This window comes from Salmo trutta, chromosome 16, assembly GCF_901001165.1.
Source record: "Salmo trutta chromosome 16, fSalTru1.1, whole genome shotgun sequence".
Classification (NCBI taxonomy): domain Eukaryota; kingdom Metazoa; phylum Chordata; class Actinopteri; order Salmoniformes; family Salmonidae; genus Salmo; species Salmo trutta.
Genome location: NC_042972.1, coordinates 22,794,763 through 22,809,215, shown reverse-complemented (window position 1 = coordinate 22,809,215; position 14,453 = coordinate 22,794,763). Strand labels below are relative to the sequence as shown.

The 14,453-nt window shown below is 43.3% G+C and overlaps 1 protein-coding gene across 1 annotated transcript in view; it reads left to right on the top strand.

Annotated features, from left to right (window-relative positions):
* LOC115150327 (receptor-type tyrosine-protein phosphatase gamma) overlaps window positions 1–14,453 on the top strand; it is a 256,267-nt gene that overhangs the window by 130,380 nt on the left and 111,434 nt on the right. The window contains exon 4 of the mRNA XM_029693504.1: window positions 13,864–14,012. Coding sequence (XP_029549364.1) covers window positions 13,864–14,012 — 149 coding nt within the window. The remainder of the gene's footprint in view (window positions 1–13,863; window positions 14,013–14,453) is intronic.

Sequence of the window (14,453 nt, the reverse complement as noted above, 5' to 3'; positions counted from 1 at the left end):
TAATTGTGTATTTATTAAGGATCCCCATTAGTTCCTGCCAAGGCAGCATCTACTCCTCCTGGGGTCCAGCAACATTAAGGCAGTTATATACAATTTGAAATATGACATGACATTACATTTCATAATGTACCCAATACACTTTACCAATACATTTAGTGTGTTCCCTCAGGCCACTACTCCACTATCACATATTTACAATACAACATGCGTATGTGTGTGTCTTATCATGTGTGTCTGTGCCTGTGTGTGTCTCTATAGTCCCCACTGTTAAATAAGGTGTATTTTTATCTGTTTTAGAAATCTGATGTGACAAAACTAGAACCTGTAGGACCTGCCTTGTTTTTAGAAAGGCCAAGCAGCGCTTTATTATGGATAGAGTTCTCCCCATCTTAGCTACTGTTTTATCAGTATGTTTTTAACATGACAGTTTACAATCCAGGGTTACTCCAAGCAGTTTAGTCACCTCAACTTGCTCAATTTCCACATTATTTATGACAATACTTAGTTGAGGTTTAGGGTTTAGTGAATTATTTGTCCTAAATACAATTCTTTCAGTTTTGGAAATATTTTAGGACTAACTTATTCCTTGCCACCCATTCTGAAACTAACTGCAGCTCTTTGTTAAGTGTTGCAGTGATTTCACTCGCTGTAGTAACTGACGTGTAAAGTGTTGAGTCATCTGCGTAAATAAACGCACTGGTTTTACTCAAGGCCAGTGGCATGTCATTAGTAAAGATTGAAAAAAGTAAGGGGCCTAGACAGCTGCCCTGGGAAATTCCTGATTGTAGCTGGATTATGTTGGAGAATTCTGTGTTCTGCAAGACAGTTAACTCTTTATCCACAATATAGCAGGGGCTGTAAAGCCATAACAAGTTTTTCCATCAGCAGACTATGATCAATAATGTCAAAAGCCGAACTGAAGTCCTACATTTCTCAGCCAATCATCAGTAATTTGTGTAAGTGTGGTGCTTGTTGAATGTCAAATCAAATCAAATTGTATTAGTCACATGCGCCGAATTATCACGACTTCTACCGAAGTCGATGCCTCTCCTTGTTCGGGCGGTGTTCGGCAGTCGATATCGCCGGTCTTCTAACCATCGCCGATCGATTTTTCATTTTCCATTTGTTTTGTCTCGTTTTCCCACACACCTGGTTCTCATTTCCCTCATTATGTGTTGTGTATTTAACCCTCTGTTTCCCCCATGTCTTTGTGTGGTATTGTTTATCTGTTTTCATGTATGCACACGTTAGGCTGGTTGCGCTGGGCTATGTTCAACCCGTATTTGTATTTCATGTTCGTTTGTGCCGTGTGCTTTTGGTTCGCCAAATAAAAGGCTCCGTTTTGCTACCAAATATCTGCTCTCCTGCGCCTGACTTTCTACAGCCCTTCACGCATACCTTGACACGAATACAACAACCTTACAGTGAAATGCTTACTTACGAGCCCCTAACCGACAGTGCAGTTTTAAAAAATATGGATAAGATTAAGAGATTAAAGTAACAAGTAATTAAAGAGCAGCAGTAAAAAATAACAATATATACAGGGGGGTGCGGGTACAGAGACAATGTTAGTTGAGTTGAGGTAGTATGTACATGTAGGTAGAGTTAATTAAAGTGACTATGCATAGATGACAACAGAGAGTGGCAGTGGTGGGGAGGGGGGTGCAATGTGAATAGTCTGGGTAGCCATTTGACCGGATGTTCAGGAGTCTTATGGCTTGGGGGTAGAAGCTGTTTAGAAGCCTCTTGGACCTAGACTTGGCGCTCCGGTACCGCTTGCCATGTGGTAGCAGAGAGAACAGTCTATGACTAGGGTGGCTGGAGTCTTTGACAATTGGTATAGAGGTCCTGGATGGCAGGAAGCTTGGCCCCAGTGATGTACTGGGCCGTTCGCACTACCCTCTGTAGTGCCTTGCGATCGGAGGCTGAGCAGTTGCCATACCAGGCAGTGATGCAACCAGTCAGGATGCTCTCGATGGTGCAGCTGTAGAACCTTTTGAGGATCTGAGGACCCATACCAAATATTTTTAGTCTCCTGAGGGGGAATAGGTTTTGTCGTGCCCTCTTCACGACTGTCATGGTGTGCTTGGACCATGTTAGTTTGTTGGTGATGTGGACTGCAAGGAACTTGAAGCTCTCAACCTGCTCCACTGCAGCTCTGTCGATGAGAATGGGCCCTGCTTGGTCCTCTTTTTCCTGTAGTTCACAATAATCTCCTTTGTCTTGATCACGTTGAGGGAGAGGTTGTTGCCCTGGCACCACACGGCTAGGTCTCTGACCTCCTCCCTATAGGCTGTCTCGTTGTTGTTGGTGATCAGGCCTACCACTGTTGTCATCTGCAAATTTAATGATGGGGTTGGAGTCGTGCCTGGCCGTGCAGTCATAAGTGAACAGGGAGTACAGGAAGGGGCTGAGCACGCACCCCTGAGGGGCCCCTGTGTTGAGGATCAGCGTGGCGGATATGTTGTTACCTACCCTTACCACCTGGGGGCGGCGAGTCAGGAAGTCCAGGATCCAGTTGCAGAGGGAGGTGTTTAGTCCCAGTGTCCTTAGCTTATTGATGAGCTTTGAGGTCACTATGGTCTTGAACAGTCATTGAATAGCATTCTCACATAGGTGTTCCTTTTGTCCAGGTGGGAAAGGGCAGTGTGGAGTGCAATAGAGACTGCATCATCTGTGGATCTGTTGGGGTGGTATGCAAATTGGAGTGGGTCTAGGGTTTCTGGGATGATGGTGTTGATGTGAGCCATGACCAGCCTTTCAAAGCACTTCATGTCTACAGACGTGAATGCTACGGGTCGGTAGTCATTTAGGCAGGTTACCTTAGTGTTCTTGGGCACAGGCACTATGGTGGTCTGCTTGAAACATGTTGGTATTACAGACTCAGACAGGGAGAGGTTGAAAATGTCAGTGAAGACATTTGCTAGTTGGTCAGCGCATGCTCGCAGTACACGTCCTGGTAATTCGTCTGGCCCTGCGGCCTTGTGAATGTTTATCTGTCTAAAGGTCTTACTCACATCGGCTGCGGGGAGCGTGATCACACAGTCTTCTGGTACAGCTGGTGCTCTCATGCATGTTTCAGTGTTTTTTGCCTCGAAGCGAGCATAGAAATAGGTTAGCTCAACCAGGAAAGCTCGTGTCAGTGGGCAGCTCTCGGCTGTGCTTCCCTTTGTAGTCTGTAATGGTTTGCAGGCCCTGCCACATCCGACGAGCGTCAGAGCCGGTGTAGTACGACTCAATCTTAGTCCTGTATTGACGCTTTGCCTGTTTGATGGATCGTCGCAGGCCATAGCGCGATTTCTTATAGGCTTCCGGGTTAGAGTCCCACTCCTTGAAAGCGGCAGCTGTAGCCTTTAGCTCAGTGCGGATGCTGCCTGTAATCCATAGCTATTGGTTGGGGTATGTACTAGAGGTCGACCGATTATGATTTTTCAACATTGATACCGATTATTGGAGGACCAAAGTAATCAGATACCGATTAATCGGACGATTTCTATATATATATTTGTACTAATGACAATTACAACAATACTGAATGAACACTTTTATTTTAACTTAATATAATGCATAAATAAAATACATTTTGTCTCAAATAAATAATGAAACATGTTCAATTTGGTTTAAATAATGCAAAAACAAAGTGTTGGAGAATAATTAAAATTGCGATATGTCCCATGTAGAAAATCTAACGTTTAAGTTCCTTGCTCAGAACATGAGAACATATGAAAGCTGGTAGTTCCTTTTAACATGAGTCTTCAATATTCCCAGTTAAGAAGTTTTAGGTTGTAGTTATTATATGAATTTGAAAGACTATTTCTCTCTATACCATTTGTATTTCATATACCTTTGACTATTGGATGTTCTTATCGGCACTATAGTATTGCCAGCCTAATCTCGGGAGTTGATAGGCTTGAAGTCATAAACAGCGCTATGCTTCAAGCATTGCGAAGAGCTGCTGGCAAACGCAGGAAAGTGCTATTTGAATGAATGCTTATGAGCCTGCTGCTGCCTACCACCGCTCAGTCAGACTGCTCTTTCAAATATGAAATCATAGACTTAATTATAATGTAATAAACACAAAGAAATATGAGCCTAAGGTCATTAATATGGTCAAATCCGGAAACTATCATTTCGAAAACAAAATGTTTATTCTGTCTGTGAAATTCGCAATCATTCAGTATTTTATTGAACGGGTGGCAACCCTAAGTCTAAATATTGCTGTTACATTGCACAATCTTCAATGTTATGTCATAATTATGTAAAATTCTGGCAAATAAATTCCGGTCTTTGTTAGGAAGAAATGGGATTCACACAGCTCGCAACGAGCCAGGCAGCCCAAATTGCTGCATATACTCTGACTCTGCTTACACTGAACGCAAAAGAAGTGACACAATTTCCCTAGTTAATATTGCCTGCTAACATGATTTTCTTTTATCTAAATATGCAGGTTTAGAAACATATACTTCTGTATTGATTTTAAGAAAAGTATTGATGTTTATGGTTAGGTACATTGGTGCTACGATTGTGCTTATTTTGCGAATGCACTTTTGTTAAATCATCACCCATTTGGCGAAGTAGGCTGTGATTCGATGATAAATTAACAGGCACCGCATTGATTATATGCAATGCAGGACAATATAGTTAAACTAGTAATATCATCAACTGTGTGTAGTTAACTAGTGATTATGTTAAGATTGTTTTTTATGAGAAGTTTAATGCTAGCTAGCAATTTACCTTGGCTCCTTTCAGCCACCAGGTCCTTTTGATGCTGCGCTCGCATAACAGGTGGTCAGCCTGCCACGCAGTCTCCTTGTGGATTGCAATGTAATCGGCCATAATCGCCATCCAAAAATGCCGATTACCGATTGTTATGAAAACTTGAAATTGGCCCTAATTAATCGGCCATGCCGATTAATCGGTCGACCTCTGGTATGTATATACGGTCACTGTGGGGACAATGTCATCGACACTCTTATTGATGAAGCCAATGACAGATGTGGTGTATTCCTCAATGCCCTTGGAGGAATCCCGGAATATATTCCAGTCTGTGCTAACAAAACAGTCCTGTAGCTTAGCATCTGCCTCCTCTGACCTCTTTTTTATTGATCTAGTCACTGGTGCTTCCTGCTTTAATTTTAGCTTGTAACGGGGAATCAGGAGTATGGAATTATGATCAGATTTGCCAAATGGAGGGCGAGGGAGAGCTTTGTATGCATCTCTATGTGTGGAGTATAGGTGGTCCAGAGATCTTTTCTCTCTGATTGCACATTTAACATGCTGATAGAAATTTGGTAAAACTGACTTACTTTTCCCTGCATTAAAGTCACTGGCTACTAGGAGCGTTTTCTTGTTTGCTCATGGCGGAATACAGCTCATTCAATGTTATCTTAGTGCCAGCCTCTGACTGTGGTGGTATGTAAACAGCTACAAGGAATATAGATGAAGACTCTCTCGGTAGGTAATGTGGTCTGCAGCTTATCATGAGAAACTCTACCTCAGGTGAGCAATAGCTCGAGACTTCCTTAGATATCGTGCACCAGCTGTTGTTTATAAAAATACATAGACCGCCGCCCCTTGTCTTACCAGACGCCGCTGTTCTATCCTGCCGGTACATCGTATAACCAGCCAGCTGTATGTTGATATTGTCGTCGTTCAACCACGACTCCGTGAAGCATAAGATGTTACAGTTTTTAATGTCCCGTGGGGAGTTTAATCTTCCTAATAACTCATCCATTTATTGTCCAAAGATTGCATGTTTGCTAGCAGAATTGAGGGGAGTAGGGGTTTATTCAATCGCCTCTGACTCCTCAGAAGGCAGCCCGCCCTCCGGCCTCTCTTTCTCCACCTCCTCTTCACACAGATCACTGGGGTTGGGGCCTGTTCCCGAGGGAGCCGTATAGCCTTCGCCTCGGGCTCGTCAGAGTCTTGAAAGAAGAAAAAGGATTCTGCTTGTCCGTGGTGAGTAATCGCAGTCTTGATGTCTAGAAGTTATTTTCGGTCATAAGAGATGGCAGCGGCAACATTATGTACAAAAATAAGTTACGAACAGCGCAGATCAACGAACAAAAAAACACAATCGGTTGGGGGCACGTAAAACGTCTGCCTTCTGCTCCGGCGCCATCCTTCCCTATAATCACGCTGAAAGTCTGTTGTCAATTTGTTTACAGTAAAAAAGAAGAAACTATACTACTACATTGTATCTTTTCAAACACAATTTATTACAAACGTTTACTAAGGGTTTACTAAGGGTTGGTAACAGGCTGATTGGTCAGCTATGTGAATATATGGCAAATAGGAGTGGCAATATCGTCCTCTATTATCCTCAGTCATTTTGCAACCGGACCCCTGTGGCTTGTCATTGTTGATAGATACAATCATTTTTTTACTTCTTCAACACTCACTTATGGAATTCAAAATGACAATGCTTATCTTTCATAATTTGATCAGTTATACTTGGATGTGTAGTGTCAGCGTTTGTTGCTGGCATGTCATGCCTAAGTTTACTAATCTTGCCAATGAAAATAAGCATTAAAGTAATTGGCAATATTAATCGGTTTTGTTATGAATGAGCCATCTGATTCAATGACTGATGGAGCTGAGTTTGCCTTTTTGCCAAATATTTCATTTAAGGTGTTCCAAACTTTTTACTATCATTATTTGTCATTTGTCTTTGTTTCATAGTGTAGTTTCTTTTTCTTTTTCAGTTTAGTCACATGATTTCTCAATTTTCAGCATGTTTGCCAATCGGTTGTCCAGCCAGAATAATTAGCCATTCCTTTTGCCTCATCCCTCTGAACCATACAATTATTCAATCCCTCATCAATCCACGGGAATTTAACCGTTTTTACAGTCATTTAACTAGAATAAGCAATTTCAAGTGCAGCATATGGTTGCTCCTCAATACACACCACAGACCAACAAATATTATTTACATCAACAACATAGGAATCACTACAAAAGTGATTGTATTACCTCTTATACACTATATTAGACCCAGCTTTTTGAAATTAGCTTTTCCTAGATATGGCTACACTATTGTGATCACTACATCCAATGGATTTGGATACTGCTTTCAAGCTAATTTCTGCAGCATTAGTAAAGATGTAATTAATACATGTTGATTATTTTATTCCTGTGCTGTTTGTAACTACCCTGGTAGGTTGATTGATAACCTGAAGCAGATTGCATGCACTTGTTTAGTTTGTAGCTTTTTCTTGAGTGGGCAGCTTTATGAAAGTCAGTCAATGAAAGAGGTCAAGGCGTAGGGTAGTTCTGTGTGACTGAGACGAGTGGACTCAATAGGCTGAGTGAATGAATAGCGGATGTTGTCAACCTTTTTTTAAAGTGGTTGACAAAGTTGTCCGCGGAGGAAGGGGGAGGGGTGGATAATTAAGGAGGGAGGAGAAGGTGGAAAACTGTTTCCTGGGTTAGAGGCACAGCTTGAAATTTAGAGTGGTAGAAAATGGCTTTAGTAGCAGCTACAGAGGAAGAGAAAATAGAGAGGAGGGAGTGAAAGGATGATAGGTCCTCAAGAAGTTTTGTTTTCCTTCATTTCAGTCAGGTGCCCGCAGCCCTGTTCTGTAAGCTTGCAATGAGTCATTCAGCCATGGAGAAGGAGAGGAGGGCCTAGCCGGCCGGTAGGAAAGGGGACAGTGCAAGTCATAGGATGCGGAAAGGGCAGAGAGTAGGGTCGAAGAGGCAGAATCATGAGACAGAGGGGAGAAGGATTTAGCGGAAGGGAGAGATGATAGGATAGAGAGGACAAAGTAGTGGGAGAGAGAGCGAAGATTGCGATGGCGCATGGCCATCTGGCTAGGAGCTGAGAGGCTGGGGTTGGAGGAAAAGGAGACATAAAAGGAAACAAAGTAGTGGTCAGATACTTGTAGGGTGGTTGCAGTGCGATTAGTAGGCAAGCAGCTTCTAGTAAAGATGAGGTCAAGCGTATTGCCTGGCATGTGAGTTGGTGGGTATTGGGAAAGGGTGAGGTCAAAAAAGGCAAAGAGGGGAAAGAGAGTTGGAAAGAAGTGAATCGAAGGCAAACGTCAGGAGATTGAAGTCGCCAAGTACGAAGGGCAGTGAGCCATTGTCAGGAAATGAACTCATCAAGGTGTCAAGTTCATTGAGGAACTCTCCAAGAACACTTGGTAGGTGATAGATGACAGTAATGTTAACCTTGGGTGGACAAGTGACAGTGACAGCATGGAATTCAAATGAGGAGATGGACATTTGGGAGAAAAGACAAAATCTCCACTTAGGAGAAATGAGTAGACCTGTGCCACTACTGCGACAAACAGATGCTCTCGGACTCTGAGACACAACATAGTCAGATGAAGAAAGAGCAACTGGAGTAGCAGTGTTCTCTGGGGGGTGATCCATGTCTCCGTCTTGGGCCTAAAGTCAAGGGACTGATGGTTAGCTTAGGCTGGGATGAACTCAGCTTTCTTGACCGCAGATCGGCAGTTCCAAACGCTGCCAGAGACCCAGAATTCCACATGAGTTGTGCGCGCAGGGTACACTAAATTAGAAGGGTTGCAGCCAAGGGGTCGGGAGCGTCTGTAAAGCCTATAGGGAGAGGTGCGAAAGGGTATAGAAAACACACACATAGTTGACAAAGCTACAAAAGAGCAAAGTAACTAGGTAAGATACTCAAGTGAGAGACTGGTGTGAGCCTTCCTCTCTTTCCTTCCTCGATCAACTCGGCAGAACAACTCCGCAGAACGGTCTTTGTTTTGGCTACGGTCTTGGTTTTGCGACAAAACTGCCACCGACACGACTGCCACTTACAGCTGCCACTGAGAAACCAGGGGAGACTGAAGAACTAACAATCATTGCTAATTTCCTAGCAGAGGTGGAGAGCACACATCCCTGTACTAATTGCTGATTGCCTAGGAGAGGTGAAACCACTCCCCCCCCAAATACAGCATCTGATTACCAAAAACAAGTCACAAATTGCCCTTCCCCTTGATCGTGATTGATGTGTCAATAACTATCTGCAAATTATGAGCAGTCAGCAGTTCACACACCAAGTAGGCTACTGGGAAAACAGGCAGCACTTAGCTAGCACTCCTGGAGATAAACAGGCAGCACTTAGCTAGCACTCCTGGAGATATCAGGAGTCCTCTAGCTATAGAATTAATCACTTCCCACAACAATTTCCTTGCAGCTGAAACTGGTGTCATGGGTTCTGTTCTGAGGGCAGTTTCTCCTCCCCAGGGGCTGTGCACAATTTAGCTCGCACAACGGCTCACATTGAATCTTTGCTGCTGCCTTGGCCCTCATATACAGTGCATTCGGAAAGTATTCAGACCCCTTGACTTTTTCTACATTTTGTTACATTACAGACAGATTCTAAAATGGATTCAGTGGACTGATAAAGGGTACACTGTTTTGAGATTATAATTACAAAAGATGAATGCAATAGAATAGCCCGCCCTGCTCTTCATTCACAATTGGTGGTTACATAATTATGCATTGTTCGCTTCCTCTTGCTCAACTCACCCATTCTCCCCCATCATACTATATTTAATTTATTTAATATGTTCTTATATGTGGGAAATTAGTTTCGGTATAGTCTAGGTTCAGTTTCGAGGTGATTATCAACTGGGCACGACACCTTCAACTATTGAGAGAAGGAACGGAGTAGGCCAATCTGTTGGGAGAAGGGGCAGCAGGGAAAAACATTCATAAATGACATGCCATCGTAAAACTGGTTAGAACTCCAGTTCTGTTTGTGATATTAAGATTCTAACAACAGCAGTGTGTTATATAGACTTATTTAGGAAAAGTCAAGGATGAGGGGGATATGACTTTATAAATGTAGAGTAATTAAACATTTAAATGTGTTGTTAGTCATTATGATGCTGTCTGTCTTTCTGGTGTTCATTGTGACGACCCTCCCGCTCTGTCTGCTGTATTTTCTCTCTTTGCTCTTGTTCCTTATTAGGATGCCAGTGGGCGGAGTTGGAAGGGTCGTCAGCTTGATGGGAAACACCTGGGCTCGGGTGTGTCCCAGGATAAAGACACCTCTTCCACAGTCATTGTGGAGACTCTCTCCATGCAGACACCTTGTTTTTGGTTGTGATAGTTATGGTATCTAATAAATATATGTTTTTGATACTCCTTGTCTCCACGTTGTCTCCCTTTTGTTGCGAACTCTGAGCCGGTTCGTAACAAGTGGGAGCTCGTCTGGGATCTTGAACTTGTGTTTGGGAGAAAACGTGGAGGTATGTTAAATTGAGGTGCTTGGTTTGTTAGTTTGAGTTTGGTGCTCAGTACTGGTTGCCTTTGTTGGTTTGGTTTGTGTGCTGTGTTGGAGAGAATACATTGGTTAGTTTCCAGGCCCCTGCCCAGCTTGGAAACGCTTGTTCTACTTGCTGTTGGGACGTTGGTCTGAGGAGGTGAGTGCAATCAGCTGTGTACCTCGGTGGGAGATTTGGGTAGGGTAGTGAAACTTACTACCCGGAGCTATAGCCTTTTTCCCCTGATAGGCTTAGCGACGTGTTTCATTTTGGAATATGTTGGGCATTCTTAATGTTTGTTGTTTTTGTGTGGTGTCTGTGGACTGAGCAGTTGTCTCGGGGGCACATCCGTGGCTTGGTGGAATCTACCAGCGTGCTGGGGGGTTACTTCCTCGCCAGCGGGCTACAGTGCATAATTACCCACCGCAAATCTGCATGAAGACTAGGGTTGAGTTATTGTAGGTTTTGGGGAAGCTCCATTTCTCATCTCTTTTCTGTGGTACTCGGTGTGATTGTATTTTCTCTTGTTGTGGTCTGGTGTGCTCAGCATGAATCGTTGGAATGACTATGAATTGTTGGAGTGACTATGAATCGTTGGCGTAATCGTTGGAGTAACTATGAATCGTTGGAGTAACTATGAATCGTTGGCGTGACTATGAATATATGGGAAATGACAACTGTTGAGAAGTGACTATGAACCGTTGGGAGATACGGTCTCTTGTGTGCCCTGTTCCTGAGTGTTATGTGACTGACCATTGTTTTGTCATGTTCTAACTTTCCTGTCTGTTCCCTCCTGGTCTTGTGTTCTCCTTTCCTCTTAAACGTTGCTTCCTGTGCGCAAAGGTTGCTTAGGTCTGGGGAGAAGGAGGTTGGCTGGGGCAAGTGGAAGGTGAACATGTAACCCCTCATCAATTTGGGACGCAGAGGCCTGTGTCAATTTGGGACGCAGAGGCCTGTGTCAATTTGGGACGCAGAGGCCTGTGTCAATTTGGGACGCAGAGGCCTGTGTCAATTTGGGACGCAGAGGCTGGTACGTTGTTCCGGGGCCCTTGTTGGTCCCCGGTTTTATGGGGGGGTGTGTGACGACCCTCCCGCTCTGTCTGCTGTATTTTCTCTTTGCTCTTGTTCCTTATTAGGATGCCAGTGGGCGGAGTTGGAAGGGTCGTCAGCTTGATGGGAAACACCTGGGCTCGGGTGTGTCCCAGGATAAAGACACCTCTTCCACAGTCATTGTGGAGACTCTCTCCATGCAGACACCTTGTTTTTGGTTGTGATAGTTATGGTATCTAATAAATATATATTTTTGATACTCCTTGTCTCCACGTTGTCTCCCTTTTGTTGCGAACTCTGAGCCGGTTCGTACAGAATCACTAAGAAATCCATTCATATTTTGTTTAGGAAGGCCATAAAAAAACATGATTCAAGACAATGTATTTCAAAAGAACAGAATAGCATGTTTTGAGTTATATTTATCTGTGCTTAGTAGCCAAGGCTATGGCTGTGTCATGCCAATGAAATGAAGGTGTTAATTTAGCAAATATAACATGCTGATTGTTACCAGTAACCTACTCACATGAGGAACGTGCAGGGAGCCACAGTTATTCTAGGAAAAAGTTATATTTTGAAACAGAGACCATCCCCGCAATTGGTGGAGTTGTCATTAGAAACCTTCGACTCTGCTCTTTCTGATAGGGTATAGCAATCAAATGTCTGGCCTGCATGGACCTCTGTAGGATGGTATGGAAGAAGTACTATTTCATCTCCTTTCCCTTTGTCAATGCACACTGCACTGGTCATCTGTCACTATTTGACAATTGATAATATTTTCACCCATCAGACTACTTTAGTCCACGTCTATTATTATTTTATGTGTGAAAATAGTTCCAATGTAGTTTAGGTGTCATTTGGACGGGCCAGCTGGGCAGGCAACTGTTGTCTTGCAGTCAGAAAATACACTTGCCTTATTTTAGTAGTTCAAGTTTTATTAGTTGTACTGTATATACGGGATAAACATTGTATACATCGTCTAACAAAATGCTTATTTGCAGATTCCATCTCGACAATGCAACAATAATAGAAGATAAGAATAGGAACATGAAGTAAATGGCTCAGTAGATTAGAATATTTTTTATAATACAGAAAGGCTGTGAGTAGCCTGCAAGTATAATTCAGAAAGGCACAATTTATTGTACAATATTTACATCTGTTTTGGGGATGGGGGGAAGTGTATAAACTGATCAGTATAATAAGGGTTTTGTAGCAGCAGTTGTGAGGTGTGTGCGTGTGTGGGTGTGTGCATGAGTGTCTGTGTGCATAAGTGAGTACATGTGTGCTAAGGTGCAGAGAATCAGAGCAGGTGGACAGTGCAGTTCAAGCGTTCAGCAGTCTGATAGCTTGTAAATAGAAAGTGTCTCTGAGCCTGTTGGTATCAGACCTCATGCCTCGATACCGTCTGCCCGACGGTAAGGGAGAGAACAGCTCGTGGCTGTAGTGTGTGTGGTCCTTGATTATGCTGCGTGCCTTCCTCAGGTACTGTTTCGAGTAGATCTCCTGGATGGGTGGGAACACGATCCTAGTGATGTACTGGGCTGTCTTCAACACCCTCTGAAGGGCCTTGAGGTCGTGGACGGAGTTGCTTCATACCAGGCCATGATGCAACCAGTCAGGATGCGCTCGATGGTGCAGTGGTAGTATTTGGAGAGGACTCTGGGAGGCATGCCGAATTTCTACAGCCACCTTAGTATTTGCAGTCTATGCGCTTTTGGATCAATCAATACATTTTCTGATTGATTACAATTTACATTTGGTGTCCTGGGGTTTCTTATGACCTATTTTAACATAATAAAGGCATTAATTTAGCAATTTATTGTTTATTATGGAATATTTACACAATTGAAATATCAACAACATGACCGTCATGGCCATTCTAGTAGTTATGGAATTTCAGCGCTCCAAGTATTAACTGAGAGATCTGTGAATTAGCATGTCATCAGGGACTTTTTAGGCCAATGATGACAGCAAAGAAGAAGGCTGTCATGTGTCCCACTCCTGGAGTCCCCTAGCTTCCAAAAGGCATCAGTAGAAAAATACTTTAATTTAGGAGTAAATTAAACAGGATGTTCTGGTATGCACACAAGTCAAGTCGAATATGTATCAAGTGCATTTTACATTGGTCTCAGTCATAACGGTTCTCAACAAAACCAGAATGGACAGAGGCACATTCTCAGAGAAAAGGTAAGTCACAGATTGACGTAAGACACTTTCCAGATAACTAATGAAGTTATCCCTCCCCTTACTGACTATCTCTTATCTGCTTTCCCTCTCCTCTTATCTTCTACCCATATCTTCATTTTATCCTCTTCCTCTCCTCCCCACACATCTATCTATCTATCTATCTATCTATCTATCTATCTATCTATCTATCTATCTATCTATCTATCTATCATCTATCTATCTATCTATCTATCTATCTATCTATCTGACGAAAGCTATTGATGGCCGAATTGTTATGCTTTTGATTGACGAAAAATAAAACATCAGCTTTTAATTGTGAGTGAGAGTCGCGCCTGTTTCTCAACTAATATTCCCTATGCTCATTTGTATTCACTTTTCCATCTCTCCCCAGTGGCTGTGCTGCTGAAGGATGACTACTTTGTACGGGGGGCAGGACTGCCTGGACGCTTCAAGGCGGAGAAGATTGAGTTCCATTGGGGTCAGAGTAACGGATCAGCAGGGTCAGAACACAGCATCAACAACAGGAAGTTCCCTGTGGAGGTAAGATTAGTTGGCCACAGAGGACAGGGAGTGTAGGGGTTAGATCATATGGACACAGAGGATAGGGGGCTGTAGGGGTTAGATCATATGGACACAGAGGATAGGGGGCTGTAGGGGTTAGATGATATGGACACAGAGGATAGGGGGCTGTAGGGGTTAGATCATATGGACACAGAGGACGTGGCTGTAGGGGTTAGATCATATGAACACAGAGGACGTGGCTGTAGGGGTTAGATCATATGTACACAGAGGATAGGGGGCTGTAAAGGTTAGATCATATGAACACAGATGATAGGGGGCTGTAAGGGTTAGATCATATGAACACAGAGGATAGGGGGCTGTAAGGGTTAGATCATATGAACACAGAGGATAGGGGGCTGTAAAGGTTAGATCATATGAACACAGAGGATAGGGGGCTGTAAGGCTTAGATCATATGGACA